Source organism: Eubalaena glacialis, chromosome 8, assembly GCF_028564815.1.
Source record: "Eubalaena glacialis isolate mEubGla1 chromosome 8, mEubGla1.1.hap2.+ XY, whole genome shotgun sequence".
Lineage (NCBI taxonomy): Eukaryota > Metazoa > Chordata > Mammalia > Artiodactyla > Balaenidae > Eubalaena > Eubalaena glacialis.
This window is the reverse complement of record NC_083723.1, coordinates 52242277-52269363: the sequence shown is the minus strand read 5'-3', so window position 1 is coordinate 52269363 and position 27087 is coordinate 52242277. Positions and strand designations below refer to the sequence as shown.

General features: G+C 35.4%; 1 protein-coding gene across 3 annotated transcripts in view; it reads right to left on the bottom strand.

The window, feature by feature from the left end:
- HYCC1 (hyccin PI4KA lipid kinase complex subunit 1) overlaps positions 1–27087 on the bottom strand; it is an 89904-nt gene that overhangs the window by 31450 nt on the left and 31367 nt on the right. For 2 of the 3 annotated variants that reach the window (XM_061198501.1, XM_061198503.1), the window contains exons 2-7: positions 13785–13863; positions 8389–8490; positions 2696–2875; positions 1660–1740; positions 1046–1161; positions 577–672 (exon numbers count right to left, since the gene is read on the bottom strand). In XM_061198501.1, the coding sequence (XP_061054484.1) occupies positions 577–672; positions 1046–1161; positions 1660–1740; positions 2696–2875; positions 8389–8490; positions 13785–13835 (626 nt within the window). In that variant the 5' untranslated portion in view covers positions 13836–13863. The remainder of the gene's footprint in view (positions 1–576; positions 673–1045; positions 1162–1659; positions 1741–2695; positions 2876–8388; positions 8491–13784; positions 13864–27087) is intronic. The other variant, XM_061198502.1, reaches the window with a different exon arrangement.

Here is a 27087-nt window from a genome sequence, read left to right as displayed (position 1 = left end):
ATTCAGTCAACGCTGGAATCACACCATATATACTATATCATTAAGTACTCTTTTAAATCAGAATTCTTAAATATTTGCATAGTATACCCAAGGATTACCATAATTTACTTAACCAAGCTCTTGGCTAAATTTTTTTTAACACATAACGTTTAAAAACCAGTATCTCTTACTTACTTCTTGGTACCAAATTAGAGCACAATAAGAATAACTACCTAGATAGATAGATAGATAGATAGATAAACAGACAGATAAAAAAGCAAACAAAACAGAAACCAACCACATGCCAAAAACTGAAAGGTCATAATAGTTCCATTCTTTTAATTATATAGTATGATCCTTTTCTAATTAAATATTCTATTGAAATGTTATTCAGCTTTACCCGCTTCACTGTGTTTTTTGTGACTTCATTGTGTTTTTAGGGAGCTTTCTATATGTCAACTAGGTGGAGCTTTATATTAACCTATTTAGTGTTTCACGCAAATGATTAAACAAAACAAAAATAACTTAGATATGTAACAAACTAGCAATCCTAGATTCATATATTTCAATACTAAAAACATTTGAATTTTAATTTACCTTGAACAAATTTGACACAGTGATTGAAGAGAAACACTGGGCATATAAGTTAGGGCAGCATTGTAACACAACAAAAGGAACGTCAACACTTCAAACCTAAAGATAAACCAAAAGAATATTTACAAATCTTGAGAATTCTAAGAAGTCAACTGTAATTAAGCAAGCATTGGGGAGGGATATTATGTTACAGAACAGATCTGTACAATATAATCACACCAATAAGAATACAAAACTGAAAGGAAAAAGTAACAGTCATATGAAAATTATCTTAAAAATTCAATGTTCCAGATGACATCTGAAGCAAAGTGTAAGTGACAAATCGGGAAAATGTGTTTTTCTCTTGCACAAAATGACTCAACATTTTAAAAATTGTTACATACAATTCATTAAACATTATTTATAAATCTACTGAAATAATTTCTTAAAAAATTAGCATGGTACAATAGCAGGTTATGTCTCCACAGTATACCTATTCTGTGCTGTCAGCATCTCCCTTTGGGGGTGAGGTCCGCTGTACACAACTTTTGACAAGCCATGCTGGGATAGGGCACTCTCGGTCAGAGCCATGGACCCAATGCTGGAAGGCTAAAGAAAAGACATGTGAATAAAGAAAAAACTATTCTGTTGAAGATGTGGTATTTAGAATATATACACCAGTAAGAATGACTGCCATGAACATCATACATCTTAGAAATATTCAGATTGCCTACTAAGTATTCTGCTCAAAGATTAATGAATAATTAAAAACAAACCACAAATAGAAATACAAAATAGTTTAATTTTAAAAATTCTACCCCAGAAAAACATAATTGCCACACATAAAAAATCTAATCTTATCTGTCAGGAAAAGGGGAGAGTATTTCAAAATGAATACTTTTAATAGATCTTTTACAATCAGGTTTTAGTTTTATGATTTTGATTGCCCATTTTTACTTTGGGAATAGCCAATGCTTTGTGTGGTGTTTTATACTTTTTAAGGCCTAATAAACTGATCAAATTTTTTGTCTCAATAACCAGACCCTAATTTATAGCAACTTCAAATCTTAGGACCAATAAACTTACTTTGATAAAAATGTCACTTACCTCATGATATACAGATGGTTTGGATAAAGATGGAATCGTAAAACTCAATACTTTGCTTTGTCCCTGTTTGTCAACTATTTCCTACAAAAGTGAAAGAAAATATCTTACAATATTTATTTTTTACACATAAATTTAAAAGCTGAATTTAAATTGTTAGTCTAAAAAAAAAAAAGACATGAGAAGAAAGGAATCTTAAATTCAACTAAAATCTTAAACTATGATAATAGATTATTCACAAATACTAGGAGTTAACCTTCTCCTTAAAATATAAGTAACACAGTTTTAAGGATGAAATACAGATGTAGTGTGGTAATAATCATTGATTTTTTTCTCATGTAAAAAGTTCTACTTTCTAAATCAATTAACATAGTTATGAAATACATTATGAAATGACCCTTAATTTTTTTTTCCACTTTAAAAAGTACAAACCTTAAGTATGTATCTAGAATATTGTTCTATTTATTTAATAGTTCTATACTATTATAGTTCTATACTATAGTTCTATACTAAATAGTTCTATACTAAATAGTTCTATACTAAATAGTTCTATACTATTTAATATACAAACACTATTAGTAATGCAAACTATACATTTTAAATCAATGGTGTGAAGTCTGGAGACAGTCCAGATTTTACAGAATTATTAGTGGTAGATATTAGACTAGATCTTTTCTCCCAAACTTTCTGTGAAGGTCACAACAGACAATTTATAGACAGTGGATTTTAAGTTTAAAAAATTTAAAACTCAATACTGATATTTTCAGATATCTCCATAAAATTATTTAAATGGACTGATTTTTAGTCTCCAATCAATCAAAAAATGTATATTTACATAATTGTATGTATGCCCATATAGCCTTCAACCTCCATAAAGTTATTTTTGGGAGAAGGAGCTATGAGTCATTTGATGTATTAAAAACAAATATTAGCTTTACTAAAATGAAAAATAGTTGCCATTATGTATTCATTTTTGTTGAAAGGGTTATATGCTTGGCTTTTGTCAGAAAACCTTTTGTTAACTACATTAAATACAAACCAAATTGTAAACCCCTAGGAGAAGAGCTTCAATGCATCCACTGCTATGCACGTTTCTGCTGGCTGAGACGGCAAGGTAGCACCAAATCAGTTCTGGAAGAAACTGCAGTGTAAATCGAAGCAACTGTTCCTCTCCGCTGCGATAGAATTCAAAGAGCTGGTGACAGACAGGTTCTAGCAACTGGAAGAAAGACAAAATATTCATTCAAGGACTGGACTGTATTTGAATGACACTGATATATGAAATATAAAAGGTTTTCCCTGATTGGTAATTACTGAAATATACAAATGTTTCCATTTTTTGGAAGCACAAAACTATTCACAGCTAAGCTATTTAGTAATAAACTCCAGTGGAAGGCCAAACTGCAAACTAAGTGTATACTGAAGCACTTTATAAACTCTAAAACATTCTGTAGCTCGAAGGTAGTATTGTTATTAAAACCATATCTTTTAAAATTCCTAAAATAGATAGGATGTGAGAGGTTTCTTCCTGAATATCCTTGCTTCCAGATAAAACATGTCAATATAAATGATTGGGTTGGAGAAATTGAAAGGAGAGTCCTAGGGAGTTACTGTCTCATTGCCTTCCTGAGTTATAACTAGGCAGCATCGGACAGCAATGACCAATATGTGGAGGGAAAAGCTGAATAATATAAAGCCCCTAGGTCTAGTTTCTTACTGTAACCATGGTTAATTGCCCCTGGATGATCTAAACGTTGCTATCATTTTATTTTAAACGTGATTTGGACTTACTGATAGCCTTTTTTTCCCCCCACCACACTCCCCCAGTTACCCAGTTAACAGAGCTGACTGTATCTTTATAACAGACCTTTTTTTAAAAAATCAGAAAGTCAAGATAAGAGACTCTTATAGGTAAGTATTATCTTAAAGCATATATAATCATCACACACAAGTCATTAACGAATATGTCCGGGCTACTTTTCAAACAAGCAGGCTACTATTATATTTTCAGCGAACAGAAGTTCATTCACTTCACTAACTTAGGCAATAGATTGACGTCAATTTACAAAACAGATTTTCTACTACCAATAATTGGAATGAACAGCAACTAAAGTGGATGTTTTGATTTCAAAAAAGTTCAATATGTAAAGCAAACCGGGTATAATTAAAGTCAGTATTACAGAAAAAGTTATACGTTAATAAATATTGACTAAATCAAACTGGTCTTTCCTATTGAAAAACTATCTTCTGACAGTTAAGGAACATTTTTCCACTCTCAGAATGGTCATCAGAGTGCAACAGGTGTCCACTGTGGCATGGCAAAGGCAACAGGAAACTGGAGGGTCAGAGGCAAAGTAACCCCATTCACAGATAGCAAGAAAAGTTTTTAGGGTAGGAATTTGGAAGAATGGAGAGGGGGATGGCGGAAGAAAGACTGGTAGGGGAATGTTTAGCTTTCAGGGTGGAGTTTTAAAAATTTCTTTGTGGACAAGGGTCGATAATCTTGTATTGTGGTGTAATATCGCTCATCTCTAAATACCAGGGGAAGCTTTGATTAAATCAATTAATATAGTCTAAAAAATATTTGCAAACTTGTGAAACTTTATGCTGAAAATTTATTCAATAGGCTGCATGAACACATAATCAATTTTAATCAAAACACTCCAAAAGGCCTTTTAAACTGGTTTAAAGTCTAAAATTAAATGGAGTTTTGGTTTATGAAAGCAGAACCAAATGAAGACAGATTCAAAAGGGATGTAGAAGTTATATATTGCAATGAGATTCGATGAAATTATGCATATCAAACCACTAGAGGTAAATACCAGTATCTGTGCAGGATTTTACAGCTTGCAAAGTACGTTCACATATATGACCCATTTAATTCCCACAATATTATATGGTACAATGTCATTACCCTCATGTATACTTTCTACATGAGGATATTGAGACAAAGAAGCTATCAACTAAAACCAAAAAAATCACACAGCTCACGAAAGTGAGACTGAAGCCAAGGCTTTCTAACTCCTTTATAAACATACCTGAAAAATGTCGGAAAAGAATAAAACAATATACAATGTGGGAAACACAATCAGTGTTTGACTTATCTAACCTGAATATATTTGAGACAAGCAATGGAGCATTAGAACATGCTGTATTCCTAGTGTCTTGCTTGAATTTTTGAACTATTTTCTCATGAAAACATTGTTATACTTGGTGGGTAGGTTTCATAATACTGTTAAGAGACAACTGCACCTCAAGTATATTTTGATGTGTTAAATGGCCTTTTTATGGTCTAATCATAATGTACCTTCTTTCCATTCTAAAATACATTCAGAATTCTAAAACAACTGAGTTACAAATGAACTTTTACAACAATCTATTCATAAGTAAGAAGCTGTATCTTAAGAGAGAATTTTAATGGTAAAAAAAACGTATCATAAAAATGCCTTTAAATGACTAAAGCAGGGATAAAAGATGGAAAAGAGCTAAGTTTGGGTAAATTCACAAGAGAATCTTCCAAACCTTTTTTGCATTGAACAATTACTGAGAATACAGGTAGGAAACAGATACAGAAAAGTTGGAGGGCACTACTCTTCAGGTGCCAGTAGCCAATGAACTGACCTCCTCTCACTCTGGGCTTGCTATGCCTAGAACACCAAAAAGATTTTATGTGGCTTTTTCAAAAAAAAACAGCTGGTTTCATAACAGACTTGAGCATTGTTAGCCTCTAATCCCATGCCTATCTTAGTCAATTAAAAGCACTGATTAAGGAAATTTCATTGTATCCATAAACTTCCTCTTTACAGTTTCTTGAGCCTGCCACACACACCACACCTGCATCAGGGCGTTTGCACTTACTATTCCCTCTCTGGAAAGCTCTTGCCCCAGTTTTATTTTCTTTCTCTAATTCATTCAGACCTTAATTCAACCATCACCTCCTCAGTCCCAACACATACTTCCCCTACTCTGCTTTATTTATCTTCACAGTTTTATGACTGACATTTTATTATACATTTAGGTATTTGTTTAATGTTTCTTTCACCTACCAGAATACAAGTTCTAATCTATAAGATAAAGAATTTGTTCTATTTTGTTCACTGCTACATTTCTAAGTGATTTCTGGCACACTATATGTGTTCAATAAATATTTATTAAATGAATTTAACTAAACAATGAAAAAGTACTACTTGTAAAATCTGAATACCAAATTTCCCAGACTTCAAATAACAGCAGAATCAACGTTCCAAATTTCAAAAATGCCAAAAGACAATGACGTCAACTTTTCGGGAATATCTCCACTTTAAGACACAAAATGTTCTAAAGAGCAAAAGGAAGGTTATGATGTTAAAGTAGACACTGCTATATTTTAGAAGCACTTCTAAGTACATTTTTAAAGACTGAGTTGTCTTTTTAAGAATACAGAATACACACTGTCTTTACCACATTCATCAGGCTAAAAACATAGAACAAACTTACATGCAAAACCTCCTAAACCAGTGCTTCTGAAAGTGTGGTCCATGGACTGAAGACCATCTACAAACTGTTACCAGTCCTCAACAATATAAATACAGAAATTGAGAGGAAATATTTAAAAACTTTTATAGCAACTTGATATGGCTGCAATAACCAAGAGGGTGATCAGCAGACTTACTGAACAGAGTATGGATCAGTTAGGGGTTATCAAATTTATGTGGTACCTCGCATGTGATGTGAGTTGCATACTTGTCATGCACATTAGGTACACATATTGGTCTGTGAGAGATTGGGAAAAAAATTTTAAACTGGTACTTCACCACAAATAGTTTGAGATATACTGCTCTGAGCCATTAGAGCTCACTGTCATCTGAATGAAAGAAATGCTATGAACCAAACTACCCTATCAGAAATTTACCTCTATCCAAAGCAGCCTGGTTAAAACACACTTCATTAGAGACATAATTTTTAAGTCTTTCAAAATACTGAGCAGTAAATGATAAATAAGACTTAATTTGTTCAAAAAAAATACTAAAGCACACAGCTATACTTGCTCCATTTGGTAAAATAATTCTCAAATAAACATGGAAAACTGTAAAACAGCTTCTACCCAAATACTTCAAAAACTAAAACCCTTCAAGAAAACAAGCTACTGTACAAATTAAGAAGCTTTGGGAAGGAGGAAGGGACAAGCAAAATATGATTGCTCTATTTAGTTATTCCAGTTAAAGTTTTTGTCTTGTCAATATAATCCCTAATCTTTTTTTCAGCACCTAAAATTCATAATCTTTATAATCTTCTTTATGGAATAATCAGTAGAAGCTGGGTTATTCTAGACCCCCTCCAAAAGAGGTTACCTACTCAAATAACAAAAGACTCTAGTTTTGATAGTTTCATCCCAAAGGCATATAGGTCCACATAGGACTAGACGCCAGGGTGTAAGTTGTTTTACCCCTAGATAATAGGATTAGTGGTCTTAGAGCCTATCGTTTCACCTACCAAACTCAAGTATAAAAAGAATGTATACCTCATACTCCTCCTCTCTACTCCACCTCTTTCCATTCCCACTGACACTGCCCTAGTTCAGGTTCTCAACAGCCCTCCTACACTGTTGTCATAGCCTCCTAGTCTTCTTGCTTTCATTTTTTCCATTCTCCAATCTGTCCTCCACATAGCCACCTTCCTAAAACAATAATCTGGTCAAGTCAACAGCGCAAAAAAAGTCTAAACTGCTTATGATGGAACTCTAGGCCCGCCATGGTTACAACCTAAACCTATCTTTCCAGCTTCAGTTCCCAACAGTCTTTCATCTCTTGTTAACTACTGCATTAGCCTATTTGCTTTTACCTGAATGCCATGCCTTTTGATTTTCCTCACTATTTCCAATCCTTACCTATTATATTTCTACTATGAATGGTGGGATTTATAAGCACCAGAATCTGGAGCATAGATCATTTTGTCACCTTCAAACTAAATTCGCTATCTAAAAAAGAAAAGGAAATGCGGGGTGGGGTGGAGGGGCGGGCAGAGAGAAGAAGAAAGGACTGGGAAAAACACCAGCAGGACCAAACTACTTGCTACTCCTCAAATTCCTCACATTTTCTCAGGCCTCCATATACTATCCCTACAGCTTGGAATGTCCTTTTACTTTCCACACCTGGAAAACATGTGCAAATCCATCTAGACTCAGTTAGGCATTGCCTTGAAAGCATGTATTTACATTATTTCCTCCCTTTCCTCTTACGGGATAAAGACCATGTGCTATTATTCATCTTTGATTTTCTGTTGCCTAGCACAGTGGCTGGCTCATAATGGGCACACAAATATTTGCTGAATGAATGAATGAATGCAGTGACCCAGACTTTCCAAGGCTATCTCCAGCAAGATAGATAGATATATAGATAGGTAGACAGACAGATACCTACATACGTAATACATAGGTAGATGAGCAGGAACATGTTCAGAGGTGGCTTTGGAATATGGTAACAATTCTATTTCTTGGCCTGGGTGATGGTACACTGGAGCTCATTTTATTATAATTTTTTTTATTCTGCCATTTTTCTGCACATAAAGTATTCTTCTCTTATCCCTCTATCCACTTCTCAAAAGTAATCAGCTAAACACTCCAGAATATATATTACAATTCTTTAAACTATACTTTTCTTACCCTTTTTAATATATGTGTTATTTTTCACAGTAACAAATTAAAAAATCAATCAAATGAATACTACTAGCACAATAAACTGTTCGAGTACTTACCTCACTTTGTGGCTCCTGGATAACTTTATAGAGAGATGAAACTAAAGAACTCTTGTCTTTCAAATTTGTAGCATAATTTGGTAAAGATGTTTCTGGTAGTGTCTAAACAAATTTTAAAAAATACATTTTATTTTTATGAAATGTCCAGAATAGACAAATCCAAATACAGAAAGCAGATTAGTTGTTGCCAGAGATTGGGGGATGGGGAATTGGGAGAAGGAAGAATTGGGAGTAACTAACGAGGTATGGAGTTTCTTTTGGAGGTGATGGAAATGTCCTAGGATTAGATGCTTGTGTTAGTGGCACAACATTGTAAAACCACTAAAAACCACTGTATTTTCACCTTAAAATAGTGAATTTTTCATTATGTGAATTATATCTCAACAAAAAAATTGTAAAAATAAAATAAAAGATATATTTAATCCTCAACATCAACAGGGACATAAATTAACATCAACACTTCATCTTTGATCACAGTTTGGGGTTAGAAATAAGAATACAAATCATTTGTAAAGCCAGAGATACATTTTTTTGTAGCATTATACAGGTTACCAATCTTATTAGCAGTATTTTATCCTGTTTCTTAATAAACATGTTATATAAGGAGCTAATGTTTCAAACCTTAAAGCCACAGATCATCTATCAAAGTAACTCCTGAGTTACATGTTGTGACTGTTAAGTAAGACTGTTCTACTTTACAGAATTGGGGGGAAATTTTTTACTTCTCAGAACTGGAGAAAAAGATAGCCACACTACCAACAAACTAGTGTTCTTAATGCCATTTAAAATATCAGCAACTAATCACAGAGCCACCCTTTCAGAAAGGACACTATGACCAGAGAGGAATGGGAAGAGATAAAACTCCAGTAGTAAGTCAGACGGTTTAGGATAAAAGTAGTAGGGAAATCTGAAGAAAAACAAAAAACAAAAACCCACTTCATTATAACAAACGATAAAAACCTATCCTTCTAGAGTATACCCCTTCCTTAACAACTTCTGTCTCCCAAGTCATTATTTTTTCCCATGAAAATTATTTCTATCAATCAACCAATTAATCAACAATGTTAATCCTGCAGTAGATATAATGTCTCAAGATACTGCTAACAGTCATTCCAAGATATACACTATTTCTCACATGTCCCACATCCTAGTATTTCATGATTTAAAATGGGTTATGGTTAGTGTATATAGGTGTGTGTGTGCATAAATAGACATAGAAAATTAAACAGCATTAATTTTTATAATAAGGACATTTGGTTCATTTTTACCCTACTGTGAACTCCTTGAGGGCAAGAACTATCTTATCTTTCCATCCACAGCATTCAGCACACAGCCTCGTACTCAAATCTTTGAAGACATTTATATAGATGAACAAAATAAGAAATAAATACTGTCACTGTTTACTCTTCAGTAGATTCTTTAAAAATAGGTCACATTTCACCTTAGTAAGTGAATAGCTTCTTTTTTTTATTAAGATAGTTTTGTTTACCAGAATGGTAAGTAAATGTGAACTATCTGGGAACCTTCCACAATTCTTCCGGGGCAGGGAAGCGGGGAGTTTCACTGCAGCTGCTTACACAAAGAGGAGATTAGGGCTTTCTTCAGTATTTCAAAAGCATGTAGCAAAAGATTTCCAGGCAACATTCCATTTCCGTTATTTGATCAAGAGTAACCTAATATTGTTGGAATTTATATAAAAGGGAATAATAGTCAAATAAACAACAGATTTCCAATCACCTGAATGATAACGAACCTAAGTATACATGTAAAACACATTAATATATGTGTGTGTATGTGCACACGTGCACATGCGTGTCTAAACATAAAATTTTAAACCAAGTGAATTGAAAAATAAATCTCAAAAAATGATTAGTGGATAGAAAGATTATTACATACACTATCTAGGCTAAAACTGGAAGAGTCATTAAAAATGTGAACTACAATTTTCAGTTTATGTATCAATTAACCCTCATGAGGTAAAATATTTTTTGTGAAACAGCCAAAAGCAAAAGGACAGCTCTTTTCTGAAAAGACAAGTTCTAGAAAATATCCTGGGCCTAGGCTACTACTGCTAAATGAGAGGAAGGATCTCCTAAAAATTAGTGTAGTGGACTATTGTATTTTATCACAATTCTGTCATTATTTCATTTTGTGAATGTGGGAAAAGTTACTTTTGTCTCTAGAAGGAGAGAAAATACAATTGCTGTGTTTATGAACAGTGCTTTGAAAACCTTAAGATCTAAAAGAGCCTATGGATTTAAATACCATGACAGCAAACCTTTAAATTTTCTTATACTGTACTAGTTCAAAGGTACTGGCCTTCTTAAATACCAGCTAAGCTTTCTCACTTTTCAGAAGGCAGAACTGGAGACAAAAGAAGTTATAATGGGAAATTATGGTAGGAAATTAGTCTTGGCAAAATTTGAAGAAGACAGATGCTTCATACTAAAGTATCATTTGGCAGATGGCTTTTATAAAATGTAAGGAAGTGATATGGGTTGGGTGGAAGAGAATTAATGAAGATGGACAGATGGGTGGAGAACCAATAAATAAAACAATTCTGACCAACAACATTACACATAAGACTAGATTTTGAGTCACATATTGTGATTCAGTGACTACCAGAAAATCAAAAATCTGGCAGATAAATCTATGTATAACATTAAGAAAAACACAATACAATCTGAAAGATAATATTTTACAAATAAATATTTGAAAAGACAGAGATTGAACTAACTATTCATGAAACCTTAAAATAATGAAGTCTGAGTCTAATTCTCTTTGTTGGTATACTAAGAGAATATTAATGAGGGCCCATAGCTAGAGTAAATACTAGTTTTTCCAAAGGCAAAAAAGAAAAAAGAAAAAAAAATTGCACAAAGCAAACTGCATTGTCTTTGTGCATTTGAGAGAATGTAGAGTGAGGTTATGAGGTTGGGAGTTCAGACTGTACCCATGGAACAGTGCAGAGCTAAAATCATCTTCACAGACCACCTATTTCAGTTTTTCTGGTGAGGATACTGAGACCCAAAGAAGTTATGTGATTTGTCCAACATCATAAAACCACCTAGAGGAACAATTATGATTAGACCAAAGGGTGTCTGACTTCTCAGCCCCATGTACTCTGTACCACTTACTTTATTAATCATGATGACCTTGGCCTTATTAGCACCACAGTTATTAGATTAAACAACCAAGCAGAGGCATAGATAGATAGATAGATGATCCCTAAACTTTATTTCTTAAATATTTTCACCAAAATATACAATTAACATCACAAATCATTTCAAAAGACAAGATATTCAATTTTAAAAGTATACTTGGGAGATTTGTTCTCATGTACTTTCCTATCTTCTATCACTTTTACTATGCTGCTGATTTTGTCTGGTAACCTTAATCTCTTCCTCAAACATAAAACAGAGCTGAATTCAACACACATTAACACAATTCAAAATAGTTTTCAGAAATGCCTACCAAATTAACCAAGGAATAGGAAACATCTTCCCTTATACTTGACAATAATTTAAATCATTTGTTATGTCAAATTGATTGAAAATTGGGTAAATTTAATTTTGGCGGGTTAAGGTAAAGTTAAATAACTTTTTATTTCATGGGGCCCAGGATTTTACTCCCCTCCTCTCAAGGAAAAGTTTCCTTCCCATGAAGGGAAGGAAATAAACAAAAAGATGGGAAGGGAAGAGAATTAGTCATGATTTTCAGTTATTTGCCTTAATAGTTGATCCTCCCCTAAGCCCCACATCCTTTATCGAGCCCTCTTGACACAACTCCCATAGTAAAGAACGGCTAACTGGCTCTATTTGCTTTTGCAAATTTTACTACATCATTAATATAAGAATGCCCTAGAAGTGGTATTCAACTGTTAAACTTGACAATTTTAATCAACTTGCCAAAAAAAATAAAAAAATCATGGTAATGAACCATATTAAGCACTCTTGAAGCAGGAAAAAAGCTTAAAAACACAAAGACAACATATGTAGGAAAAAAAGGCACACACCAGATTTAATCAAACTATTAAAATATGTATACTATATACAGTGCCCTTTCATAAGTGCATGTATAACTACATCACTTTATGATGAGTTAGGGGATCCATAGAAAGACATTCAATTCATGACTATAAAAGCTGAGAAAATGAAAACCTTTTGTCATTCATCAGGATGAGATAATGACGGGTAAGGCCAGCTACAAAATTAACAGGAAACATTGCTTCTCTCAAGGACATACTGCAGCTAAAAAGTGTCATAACAACCTCCATTTTTGAATGACTACTGTATTCTTACTCAGTGAGAAGCCTTGTAATCTAAAATCATAGATATCAAGAACTTTGCCATTTAAACATATATCGGTAAGAATGAAACATCCCACTCTTGGCGGGAGGACCTAAGTCACCTAGACACAGAGAAGCAGGCTTCAGATAAGGGGTTTCTGAACCCAACATTCCACAAAGATGTTAACTTTGTAGTTCCCAAGACAACGTGACCCTGGGTCCACTTCACAGTCCAGGCCAGATTTTAACCCCATTACACATAGCTCTGCTTTGTTTTGAGTCTATCAAAATACTGTTTCATTTAAATTTCACCTAAACTCCACCTTTCCTGAAAATCCTATAACAATTTTATTTTTCCCTTTGTTTGGTGAGATGCCTACAGGGTACCTATTGTATAGTCTCCCTCACTGAAACAAACCAGTAAGTCTGACTTCTGTCCGAGGCCTTGGGCTAACTTGGCTGGACAAAAAATAACAATTTCAGCCCAAACCCTTCCTTCCTGTGGTTCATGATCAGGAAGCTCACATAATTATGTGTAACAGCAAGACCCAGAGGACAAAAAGAAGTTAGTTAACTGGTTAAAGGAACACTATTTTAACTATCATAAAGAAGAGTTCATGAGACAAGAAAACAGAGTTATATTTTTCTTCATCAACTAACCAAAATTTATAAACCGCTTATACGGGCACTGGGTTAGCCAACCAGAGAAAGATGCACTGATAGAAAGTTGGGCAAATATCTTCCCATCTTCTCCTTATCGTTTATCTGCCCACTCCCAGTGCCCCCCAAATTGGGAGAAACGTTTCAACAGTGACTCTTTCATGGTGGTTGGAGAGAGTGACATCAACTTTCAGAGACTTTAACCATTCTTTGTGGTGCTGCCATAAAAGGGAGAAAACAAACTAAACTACTTGTTGAAAACAGGAGTCAATTTCCTAGGAAAGATTACTATGTGTAAATAATTCCCTAATAAGAGTTTTTGGAAAATTCTTTTGCTTCCACAGATATTTAGCTTTTTAGTCATTAAAAAAAAAAAAGTCACTAGAATTTAAACCCCAGACACAACTTCTTTGGAATATAACTATTATATTAAAACTGTAAATATTACCTTAAACTCTGACAACCATTCCTCCACAACCCCTTTCTCTGAAGTGAACATCTTTCCACATCTGTTCTAAACCTTCAACCTGAAAATTAACATAGAAAAATGTTAAAATTTTGAATATATTTTCTTTATAGTCAGATTACCAAGAATAGAAGTAATCCTATAAAATTTAGCTACTTTGTTACTTGTGAAACTAAAGCAGTTTCAAACATAAATTACTGGGTTCATTTCAAAACCAATGTGCACAAACAAGCATTAAAATGCACGAATTTTGACAAAAGTATAAATATCATAACATGATGAAATTGGCTCTGCAATTTTTCATTTAGCTTTTAGTAATACCAGCTGCAAAACATACTGGACTTTTTTCCCTAGTTTCAATTAAATAATTCCAAATAGATAATGCATCTTAAGAAAACTGCAGAGGGACTTCCCTCGTGGCGCAGTGGTTAAGAATCTGCTTGCCAATGCAGGGGACACGGGTTCCATCCCTGGTCCAGGAAGATCCCCCATGCCGCGGAGCGACTAAGCCCGTGTGCCACAACTACCACGTGCTGCAACTACTGAAGCCCCCGCGGCTAGAGCTCCTGCTCCGCAATGAGAGAAGCCACCACAATGAGAAGCCACCGCAATGAGAAGCCTGCGCACCGCAATGAACAGTAGCCCCCACTCGCCACAACCAGAGAAAGCCTGCACACAGCAGCGAAGACCCAACACAGCCAAAAATAAATAAATTAATACATAAATTTAAAAAAAAAAAAACTGCAGAAAACATTTTAAAACTGTGAAAATATAAAAAGACATGCATCCAAAACTAACTTTATAGAAAGCATTAATTTAATTTGTTTATATTTCAGTTCTTTACTACAGTAAGAATCTATCTAGGTAAGCCACTTGGTTCCCTGAAAGCTTAATATTCATAAAACAGAAGTAAAAGTGGTAATATCCAAGATAATGACCTTAGTCTTAACAATAATTATTCATAAGATTGGAATTTACTTAAGTATAAATAAGAAAAAAGGAAGCTAAAGGAAATGCAAAACAAATTTATCTCAAGCAAAACTTTTGTCAAAGTACAATGTAGTTTTCTTCACCCATCCATCCATAGCAGAATGAACTTTAAAACTGTTTCTTGAGGGGAAACTTTATTAGCTCTAGCTGAATTTCCTAACCTCCTAAGTCAGGCACAAACCCTGCATTATCCTTCTTAATTTTAATCAGCATTATCACGTAGTAGAAACCGGGACAGAATTGACAGAAACTGAATCCTGATTCTATTCTTATTTATAGTATAACCTTGGGCAGGTTATTTGCCTTACTTTTTTCATTCACGAAATAGGGATAACCACAGTACCTACTTTCAATGGATTATTGTGAGAATTAAATGAAAAAATGTAAATAAAAGCACTAATTACAGTACCTTGCAATAAAAGTGTTATTACTGTGCAATATTATTATCGAAGAATATCAACTTGTATAGCCTCTGCTCGGCTGTCTATCAAAGTATACAGATACTTCTTAATGAACAACACAGGTTCTTACAAAGAATACATTCTAATGTTTCTGTTGTCTAATTTCCATTAAAAAAAATGGTTAAGAAAAATATATATATTCATTAATTCATTTATTCATACATGAAGAATTACTTGAGAGAGATGCATTTTATTTTTTCAGGATAAAAAATAGCCCTTTTTTATTCTAAATTTTATCCTTGGATCAAGCCAGACTATTAGAAAACCACATATTTGTACCATATTATTGATTTTATAGAACTGTCCATTCAAATAAACTGGGCTTTGGAATTATGCCCAAAATGTTACTGAAAACCCTGCTAGATCACGTTCTTCCCTTTAAAAGCCAAAGGAGGAGAAAAATCACATCTTCATTTTTCAATACCAGGAAAAACTCTCCTTTAGAGTAAGTGGTTTACTTTTTCTTTTTTTTTTTTTAATTGTAGTAGCTGATTTTTTTTAATTTATTTATTTTTATTTTTGGCTGCGTTGGGTCTTCGTTGCTGTGCACGGGCTTTCTCTAGTTGCGGTGAGCGGGGGCTGCTCTCGTTGCAGTGTGCCGGCTTGTCATGGCGGTGGCTTCTCTTGTTGTGGAGCACGGGCTCTAGGCACACAGGTTTCAGTAGTTGTGGCACGTGGGCTCTGTAGTTGTGGCTCACAGGCTCTAGAGTGCAGGCTCAGTAGTTGTGGCGCACGGGCTCAGTTGCTCCGCGGCATGTGGGATCTTCCTGGACCAGGGCTCAAACCCGTGTCTCCTGCATTGGCAGGTGGATTCTTAACCACTGTGCCACCAGGGAAGTCCTGGTTTGCTTTTATATTATGGATACTGTGAATCTCATTACAGATTCTCTTTGCTTTGATTTTAATAAAATGGGAGTCAAAGTTTCTGCCCTAACTCTGTAAGCAGGCCAAGATTAATTTTATTTATCATTTTATGTTATACACTTACCTTTATTTTCTTTCTACCTAGATCTACCTATTTTTATCCTGTTATACATGTTTGTGAAGCAAAATGAAGAAAGGTAAATATAAATGCACATGAGTTTTCTTTTGTATTTATCCACTGTTTATCTAGTAAATTAGGACAGAAAGCAATCACAAATAGAACGACACTACATCAAGTTACAGAGAATTTGGGAGGTAAAATTTTTACAAAAATTCAAAATAATTCTCTAGTTAAAATTAATTTTTAAAAGGTTAAAAGGAATCAAGAGGCATATGCAAATGGATCAAGAATAGTCAAAGCAATCTTGAAGAACAACAGAGTTGGAGGACTTGGATTTCTAAGTATCAAGGCTTACTATAAAACTTACCAAAACCATAGTAATTAAGCCAGTGTGGTATTACTATAAAGTATTGTCATATTATCATCATATTATCATTACCAAAAAAGAAAATGGAACAGTTTAGAGTGACCAGAAACAGACCTACACATACATGATCACCTAATTTATGACCAAAGTCACACTGTAATTCAGTAGGGAAAGGGTAGTCTTTATAAAAAAATGGAACTAGATCAACTGGACAGCTACATGGGGTACGGGGTAGGGAGAGAACCATAACCTATAGCTCATGCCATATGGAAAAGTCAGTTGCAACTGGATCACAGATCTAATTTTAAAAAGTAAAACAAAAATTTTAGGAGAAAACATAAGAGAATACCTTCATAACCTTGGGGTAGGCAAAAAATTTTTAAATAAGAGGCACAAAAGCACTAATCATAAAGGGGTTTTTATAAATTGGATTCATTAAAAGAACTTCTATCTGCCAACAAATGAATGGATAAGAAAATGTGATACACATACACACAAACACACACACAATGGAATATTATTCAGCCTTAAAAAGAAGAAAATCCTGCCATTTGCAACAAGATGGATGAACCTGGGGGACCTTACGCTCAGTTAAATAAGCCAGACAAAAAACATAAACACTGCAAGATCTCACTTGTACATGGAATCTAAAAAAGTCAAACTCATGGTAACAGAGAGTAAAATGGTGGTTTCCAGGGGGGTGGGGGAAATGGGGAGATGTTGGCCAAAGGGTACAAACTTTCAGTTATAAGATGAATAAGTTCTGGTAACCTAATGTGCAGCATGGTAACCATAGTTAGTAATAATGTATACTTGAAATTTGCTAACAGAGCAGACCTTAAGTGTTCTCACCACACACACACACAAAAAAATGGTAACTATGTGAGGTGATAGATTTGTTAATTAGCTTGATTGTCATATATCAAAACACCACGTACACCTTAAATGTATATAATTTTTATTTGCCAATCATACCTCAATAAAGCTGGGGGTGGGGGGGGGAGAGAAGAATTTCTATTCATCAAAAGATACTACTGTGAGAATGAAAAGGCAAAACCAAAGATTGGGAGAAGATACTTACAACTGACATACCTGACTAAAGTCCCATATCCAGAACATATAAAGAACGCATAAATTATTACGAAAAAGGCAGAAAATTCAATAGGAAAAGCAAGCATGTCACTTATCCAAATGGAAACTTAATATAAAAGGTGCTTAAATTTGTTAGTCATCAGGGAAATATCACACACAAACACACACACACACACGCACTTACAAGTATGGATAGAATGAAAGAGATAGTACCAAGTGCTGAAAAAGATATGAAGCAACCAGAATATTTATACACAGCTAGCATGGATGTAAATTAGTGCAGTATCTTGGAAAACACTTTGGCAATATCCTCTAACTGAACACACGCATACTCTAACAACTCCACACATAAAAATATACCTTACAAGGACTTCTCTGGTGGCCCGGTGGTTAAGAACCCGTCTGCCAATGTAGGGGACACGGGTTCGAGCCCTGGTCCAGGAAGATCCCACATGCCAAGGAGCAATAAGCCCGTGTGCCACAACTACTGAGCCTGTGCTCTAAAGCCCGTGAGCCACAACTACAGAGCCCACGTGCCACAACTACTGAAGCTCGTGAGCCTAGAGCCCGTGCTCTGCAACAAAGAGAAGCCACTGCAACGAAAAGTAGCCCCCACTTGCTGCAACTAGAGAAAACCCACGCGCAGCAACGAAGACCCAACACAGCCGAAAATAAATTAATTAATTTTATATATATATATATACACCTTACAGAAATGTGAATATATGTCTCTGAAAGATATGTTCAGGAACATTCACAGCAGCAGTTTTTGTAAACAGTCAAAAACTAGAAAGAGACCAAGTGTCCATCAAGAGTAGGATGGATAAATTATAGTATATCATACATGGAGTTCTACACAACGACAATAAGCAAACTATAACTACATCAATGTCACAATATTGGGAAAAGGAAGGCAAACAAGAGTACTGCTATGCAATTGCATTTATATAAACTTCCAGAACAGGCAAAATTAATCAATTTTGTTAAAAATCAGAAGAGTGGTTGCTCTTGAAGCAGTTAATTCTCGGGTTCTGGTAATATTCTGTTTCTTGATCTAAGTGCTGGTTACACAGGTGTGTTCATTTAGTGAAAATTCATCAAGCTGAACACTTATGTTTTGTGCAGTTTTCTGTATCTATATTATACATTAGTAACACCAGACAGCTCCAGGCCTCTTATCATTCACTTGATAGAGATCAAATGGGAGCCCTCAATTGCATAACTGAGTTCACATGAATACTCAGTAAAATTGTCCCTCTCCATACTTCTTTGCCTTCCTCTGCAGAGCTCAAAAGGGAGACCTCGAAACAGCTCCCCCCAGAAACTTTCACAGCCTCGCCACCACTACCTGCCTCCACTAGGACTAAAGTCATTTTCCCTTCCCCCCTGTTGATGTCAGGAACCACAAGAAACTACAGCTCCCAGGTTACACTCAGCCCTTGCACACTGATCTTCGTAACTCTTTGTGGGCCCTCTATTTTACCTTCATCTCCTATTCCACCCTAATTCTGGAAGGAGGTTCTCGTTCACTGTGCCTTCGGGAATTGACAATCTGTTACCAGCAAAATCCTCTATATCTTCAACAGTTCTCTCACTGTCACTTTCTTCTTGTTCTAACAAGAAGCCTGGCTCTCCTCTGAAGACACTGCTTTCCCTGCAATCTTCTCAAAGAGGACTGCTTTTCCTCTCATAGCCCTGGAAGAAACCACTGGCCCTAGAGGTAATATTACCATTTCAGATCATTCTCCCTCTCTCCCCTCGAACCATCCACCCAACGCTGTTCCAAAACTCCAAGCTGTCATCTATCATTCAATCCCTCCCTTTCATTTCTAGATGATTTTAGCTCTGGCTCACTGTCATGCTTTGAAACTACTCTCCCTTCTCACTCCCTGAACTCTTAATTCCTAAAAATCTCCTACAACAATACTGTCTTCTTCCCTGCCTCAGGAACTCAATCCTATGATCATAAACTAGACCAAACATTTATACTTTTAAATATTGAGCCAACCTGAAAGAACACCCAGTGGTCACAGTTGGAACAATTTGAGCAACAGAACAAATAACGTAGTAGTGAATTATTACCCAACGTATAAAATAAATATACATGAGTCCATATTGATATAAATAAATGACTAAATAAATAAATAAATATTAGAGAATAAGAGACAAATCTTTTTTTCAGAAGAATTCCAAATAATATATATAGGTATTTCCCCCTCTAGGAGGAGTTCAGTCTCTGCCTCCCCAGTGAGAATGGGCTGGACATAGTGATTTCCTTCCAAAGAAGAGAGTATGGAAAGAGGAAAACAGTAATTTTATAGTGGAGAAATCTGATAAAAACTGCCTTGATCAAGGTTAACATCACCCATGATGTCATGTGAATATCATGTACCCTTGATATGATGAGAAGGGCACCTTACCTCTAAAAAGCCATAAACCCAGTATAATCATGATACAAACATTAGAAGAAACTCAATTTGAGGGATGTTTTACAAAATATCTGACCTATATTCCTCAAAACTAAAAGGTCATGAAAAATAAAAAATGCTGAGACTCACAGACCAGAGAGACTAAGGTGACATAACAACTACATGCAATATGGTCTCCTGGATTGGATCCTAGAAAAGAAAAGAGATAGTAATAAAAAAAAAAAGTCTGAAATTTAGTTAATAGCAAAGTAATAGTAATGACAAATGTACAACGGTAATATAAGATGACATTAGGAGAAACTGAAACTGGGTTTGGGGTATACAGGAATTCTCTGTACTATCTTTGAAACTTTTCTATAAATCTAAAATTGTTTAAAACATTATTGAGACTCTGATGTATTTCTGTTCTAGGATCCAATCCAATTGACATTTACTGTATTCAAAAACAACACAAAATTTAAAAGAACACATGAGCACATATTTCATTAGTCATCACTTATCATGTAGCCACTGTCTACTCATAAATGGGAATGAAAAAGACAAAAGTCCAAGTATTATTATGAAAATAGTTTTGAGCTTGCAGACACCATGAAAGCGTCTTCAGGACCCCGAGAGGTCTCAAGATGATACTTGGAGAACCATTACCCTAGTCCTTGTCATTACCCACTCTGATCGCTCCTCTTATCTTTTCGGCACACACTTTTATGTACTCAGACCCCAAAACGTTTTGACCATACCTGAATCTAATGTCACCTTCCAACCTTCTCCTTTCTCTCCTTACCCATTTCAAATTCTTTAGTCAATTATAATCACCATTTTGAATATGCTCCCTCAACTCCTTTGCTCTTACTAGTTTTACTCCTTTAGCAAAAATATAATTTTGGTAAAATCCAACTCTCCACCTAGTCCATGTGAGCACCCATGCAGCTGAACCAGGTGGAGAAAACAACTAAAACAACACCTGAAGCTTACGACCAAGAACCTGACTCGAGCTCTTACTGCTGCCTGGCAATCATGCAGTGTCCTCCTCCCCATAGCCCATTCACTTTGCTACTGTCCCATTTAATTGTTTCGTGCATTCTACCTGATCCTCAAAACCCCAAAACCATCTCCCCATTCCTACTCTCAGCTGATGATTTTAATTCCTACTTCACTGACCAATCAGAAGAGAACTTCCACAAACTCCCAAATGTCTACCAATCTTGAAGCATCTGTATCTTTATACTCCATCTTCCCTTCTGTTAACTATAAATGAACTGTCCATGATCCTATCTGCGGCCAATCCTTTGAATTACACACCACAACTATCCTTTCTTGTCTACCTAAAGAAATTGCTCCAACGAGTCTCCTTCTCTCCCTAATTAAATTTCTCCCTCTCTACTAACTCACTCCCCCTAAAAAACTCTCAACCTTATTTCCTCTTCAGCTATTTTCACATTTCTCTGCTTCTGTTTTATACTCAAACTTCTCAAAAGAGTGGTATGCTTGTTTTTAATTCCTACCTCCCCTCACAACATTTTTTTTTTAGTTTTTAGAAATCAGCTTTGAGGTATAATTTATACACAATAAAATGTACACATTTTAAGTGTACAGTTCTATGCATACATCCTTTCCTGTCAATCCTTCAACCCCCTATCCCAGCCAACTACTGATTTGATTTCTATCACTATAGATTACTTCAGTCTGTTCAAGAACTTCATATAAATGGAATCATACATTATGTATACTTGCGTCTGGCTTCATTTTCTCAGCGTAATGTTTTTGAGATTTATTCATGCTGTTGAGTATAGCAATAGCTTATTCTTTTTTTATTGTATGAATATACCACAATATGTTTACCTATTCACCTGTTGATGGGCACATGGATTACTTCCAGTTTGGAGCTATTATGAACCAAGCTGCTATAAATATTCATGTGGCAGACTATATTGTCTGAGGATGACCACAACATAGTCTTCTTACAAGATGACTTGGACACACCTTTCTTCAAGAAGTAGAATCAATGTAACCTCTCCTTGAATCTAGGCAAGCTTGTTACTATGGCTAGATCATATAAGGTGATATAGCTTCTACCTGATTTTCTGTGGGACCATCATTCTTGGAACCTACCCACTGTATTACGAAAATGCCCAAAGAGTAATATGGGAAGACCACATGTAGGTGTTCTCCAGTGACAATCCTACTGAGTCCCAGCTAACAGTCAGTATCAACCATCAGACTTGGGAGTGAGGGAGTCTTCAGATAATTCTAGCCCCCAGCTGTCAGATTACCCCTAGCCTTTGAACCTTCTCAGCTGAGGCCACAGACATTGTGAAAGAGAGAAAAGTCATCTTCATGTGCCTCTTCTGAAATCCTGACCTACAGAATCCAAGAGCATAATAAAATGACTTTAATTTACGCTATTAAATTTGGGATGGTTATGCAGCAACAGTAACTGGAACGATTTGTATACAAACCTTTTTATTTACCTTGGTAAAACACCTAGGAGTAGAGTTACTAAGTCATATAATAACTACATATTTTAACTTTATACACACACACACACACACAACAGCCAAACTGTTTCCAAAATGGCTACACTATTTTACATTTCCAGCAACAATTTATAAGATTTTCAGTTCCTCTAACCCTCATCAACATTTGTTTGATATTAACACCTTTAAAAATTTTAGTCATTCTAGGGACTTCCCTGGTGGCGCAGTGGTTAAGAATCCACCTGCCAATGAAGGGGACACGGGTTTGAGCCCTGGTCCAGGAAGATCCCACATGCTGTGGAGCAACTAAGCCCGTGAGCCACAGCTACTGAGCCTGTGCTCTAGAGCCCGCAAGCCACAACTACTGAAGCCTGCACGCGAGAGCCCGAGCTCTGCAACAAGAGAAGCCACCGCAATGAGAAGCCCGTGCACCACAACGAAGAGTAGCCCCCGTTCACCACAACTAGAGAAAGCCCACGTGCAGTAATGAGGACCCAGCGCAGCCAAAAAATACATAAATTAATTAATTAATTAAAATTTTAGCCATTCTAGTGAGTATATAGTGGCATTTCATCGTTTCAATTTACATTTCTATGATACCTAATGTTGAATATCTTTCCATGAACCTATTGGTCATTCATATATCTTCTTTTGTGAAGTGTTTCTACAAGTTGTTTGCCCATTTATAATCAGGTTATACGTCTTACTGAGTTTTAAGTGTTTTTAATATATTCTGGATTTACATTTGTTTTGCAAATATTTTCTCCTGGTTTGTGACGTGCCCCTTTATTTTCTTAACGGTATTATTTTTTTTAATTTTTGAATTTCATTTTTTTTTTTATACAACGGGTTCTTATTAGTCATCAATTTTATACACATCAGTGTATACATGTCAATCCCAATATCCAATTCACCACACCACCACCACCACCCCCACCCGCCAATTTCCCCGCTTGGTGTCCATACATTTGTTCTCTACATCTGTGTCTCTATTTCTGTCCTGCAAACCGGTTCATCTGTACCATTTTTCTAGGTTCCACATAAATGCGTTAATATACGATATTTGTTTTTCTCTTTCTGACTTACTTCACTCTGTATGACAGTCTCTAGATCCAACCACATCTCAACAAATGACCCAATTTCGTTCCTTTTTATGGCTGAGTAATATTCCATTGTATATATGTACCACCTCTTCTTTATCCATTCGTCTGTCGATGGGCATTTAGGTTGCTTCCATGACCTGGCTATTGTAAAGAGTGCTGCAATGAACATTAGGGTGCATGTGTCTTTTTGAATTATGGTTTTCTCTGGGTATATGCCCAGTAGTGGGATTGCTGGATCATATGTTAATTTTACTTTTAGTTTTTTAAGGAACCTCCATACTGTTCTCCATGGTGGTTGTATCACTTTACATTCCCACCAACAGTGCAAGAGGGTTCCGTTTTCTCCACACCTTCTCCAGCATTTGTTTGTAGATTTTCTGATGATGCCCATTCTAACTGGTGTGAGGTGATACCTCATTGTAGTTTTGATTTGCATTTCTCTAATAATTAGTGATGTTGAGCAGCTTTTCATGTGCTTTGTGGCCATCTGTATGTCTTCTTTGGAGAAATGTCTATTTAGGTCTTCTGCCCATTTTTGGATTGGGTTGTTTCTTTCTTTAATATTGAGCTGCATGAGCTGTTTATACATTTTGGAGATTAATCCTTTGTCCGTTGATTCGTTAGCAAATATTTTCTCCCATTCTGAGGGTTGTCGTTTCGTCTTGTTTATGGTTTCCTTTGTTGTGCAAAAGCTTTGAAGTTTCATTAGGTCCCATTTGTTTATTTTTGTTTTTATTTCCATTACTCTAGGAGGTGGATCAAAAAAGATCTTGCTGTGATTTATGTCAAAGGGTGTTCCTCCTATGTTTTCTTTTCCTCTAAGAGTTTTATAGTCTCCAGTCTTACATTTAGGTCTCTAATCCATTTTGAGTTTATTTTTGTGTGTGGTGTTAGGGAGTGTTCTAATTTCATTCTTTTACATGTAGCTGTCCAATTCTCCCAGCACCACTTACTGAAGAGACTGTCTTTTCTCCATTGTATATCCTTGCCTCCTTTGTCATAGATTAGTTGACCATAGGTGTGTGGGTTTATCTCTGGGCTTTCTATCTTGTTCCATGGATCTATGTTTCTGTTTTTGTGCCAGTACCATATTGTCTTGATTACTGTAGCTTTGTAGTATAGTCTGAAGTCAGGGAGTCTGATTCCTCCAGCTCCGTTTTTTTTCCCTCAAGAGTGCTTTGGCTATTCGGGGTCTTTTGTGTCTCCATACAAATTTTAAGATTTTTTGTTCTAGTTCCGTAAAAAAAGCCATTGGTAATTTGATAGGGATTGCACTGAATCTGTAGATTGCTTTGGGTAGTAGAGTCATTTTCACAATATTGATTCTTCCAATCCAAGAACATGGTATATATCTCTCCATCTGTTCGTATCATCTTTAATTTCTTTCAGCAGTCTCTTATAGTTTTCTGCATACAGGTCTTTTGTCTCCCTAGGTAGGTTTATTCCTAGGTATTTTATTCTTTTTGTTGCAATGGTAAATGGAAGTGTTTCCTTAATTTCTCTTTCAGGTATTTCATCATTAGTGTATAGGAATGCAAGAGATTTCTATGCATTAATTTTGTATCCTGCAACTTTACCAAATTCATTGATTAGCTCTAGTAGTTTTCTGGTGGCATCTTTAGGATTCTCTATGTATAGGATCATGTCATCCACAAACAGTGACAGTTTTGCTTCTTCTTTTCCAATTTGGATTCCTTTTATTTCTTTTTCTTCTCTGATTGCCGTGGCTAGGACTTCCAAAACTATGTTGAATAATAGTGGCGAGAGTGAACATGTTGTCTTGTTCCTGATCTTAGAGAAAATGCTCTCAGTTTTTCACCACTGAGAATGATGTTTGCTGTGGGTTTGTCATATACGACCTTTATTATGTTGAGGCAGGTTCCCTCTATGCCCACTTTCTGGAGAGTTTTTATCATAAATGGGTGTTGAATTTTGTCAAAAGCTTTTTCTGCATCTATTGAGATGACCATATGGTTTTTCTTCTTCAATTTGTTAATATGGTGTATCACATTGATTGATTTGCGTATATTGAAGAATCCTTGTATCCCTGGGATAAATCCCACTTGATCATGGTGTATGATCCTTTTAATGTGCTGTTGGATTCTGTTTGCTAGTATTTTGTTGAAGATTTTTGCATCATATTCATCAGTGATATTGGTCTGTAATTTTCTTTTTTTGTAGTATCTTTGTCTGGTTTTGGTATCAGGGTGATGGTGGCCTCATAGAATGAATTTGGGAGTGTTCCTTCCTCCACAATTTTTTGGAAGAGTTTGAGAAGGATGGATGTTAGCTCTTCTCTAAATGTTTGATAGAATTCACCTGTGAAGCCATCGGGTCCTGGACTTTTGTTTGTTGGAAGATTTTTAATCACAGTTTCAATTTCATTACTTGTGATTGGTCTGTTCATATTTTCTATTTCTTTCTGGTTCAGTCTTGGAAGATTATACCTAAGAATTGGCCCATTTCTTCCAGGTTGTCCATTTTATTTGCATAGAGTTGATTGTAGTAGTCTCTTAGGATGCTTTGTATTTCTCTGTTGTCTGTTGTAACTTCTTTTTCATTTCTAATTTTATTGATTTGAGTCCTCTCCCTGTTTTTCTTGATGAGTCTGGTTAATGGTTTATCAATTTTGTTTATCTTCTCAAAGAACCAGCTTTTAGTTTTATTGATCTTTGCTATTGTTTTCTTTGTTTCTATTTCATTTATTTCTGCTCTGATCTTTATGATTTCTTTCCTTCTGCTAACTTTGGGTTTTGTTTCTTCTTCTTTCTCTAGTTCCTTCAGGTGTAAGGTTAGATTGTTTATTTGAGATTTTTCTTGTTTCTTGAGGTAGGCTTGTATAGCTATAAACTTCCCTCTTAGAACTGCTTTTGCTGCATCCCATAGGTTTTGGATTGTCGTGTTTTCATTGTCATTTGTCTCTAGGTATTTTTTGATTTCCTTTTTGACTTCTTCAGTGATCTCTTGGTTATTTAGTAACGTATTGTTTACCCTCCATGTGTTTGTGTTTTTTACGTTTTTTTCCCTGTAATTCATTTCTAATCTCATAGTGTTGTGGTCAGAAAAGATGCTTGATATGATTTCAATTTTCTTAAATTTACTGAGGCTTGATTTGTGACCCAAGATGTGATCTATCCTGGAGAATGTTCCCTGCGCACTTGAGAAGAAAGTGTAATCTGCTTTTTTGGATGGAATGTCCTATAAATATCAATTAAATCTATCTGGTCTATTGTGTCATTTAAAGCTTCTGTTTCCTTATTTATTTTCATTTTGGATGATCTGTCCATTGGTGTAAGTGAGGTGTTAAAGTCCCCCACTATTATTGTGTTACTGTCAATTTCCTCTTTTATAGTTGTTAGCAGTTGCCCTATGTATTGAGGTGCT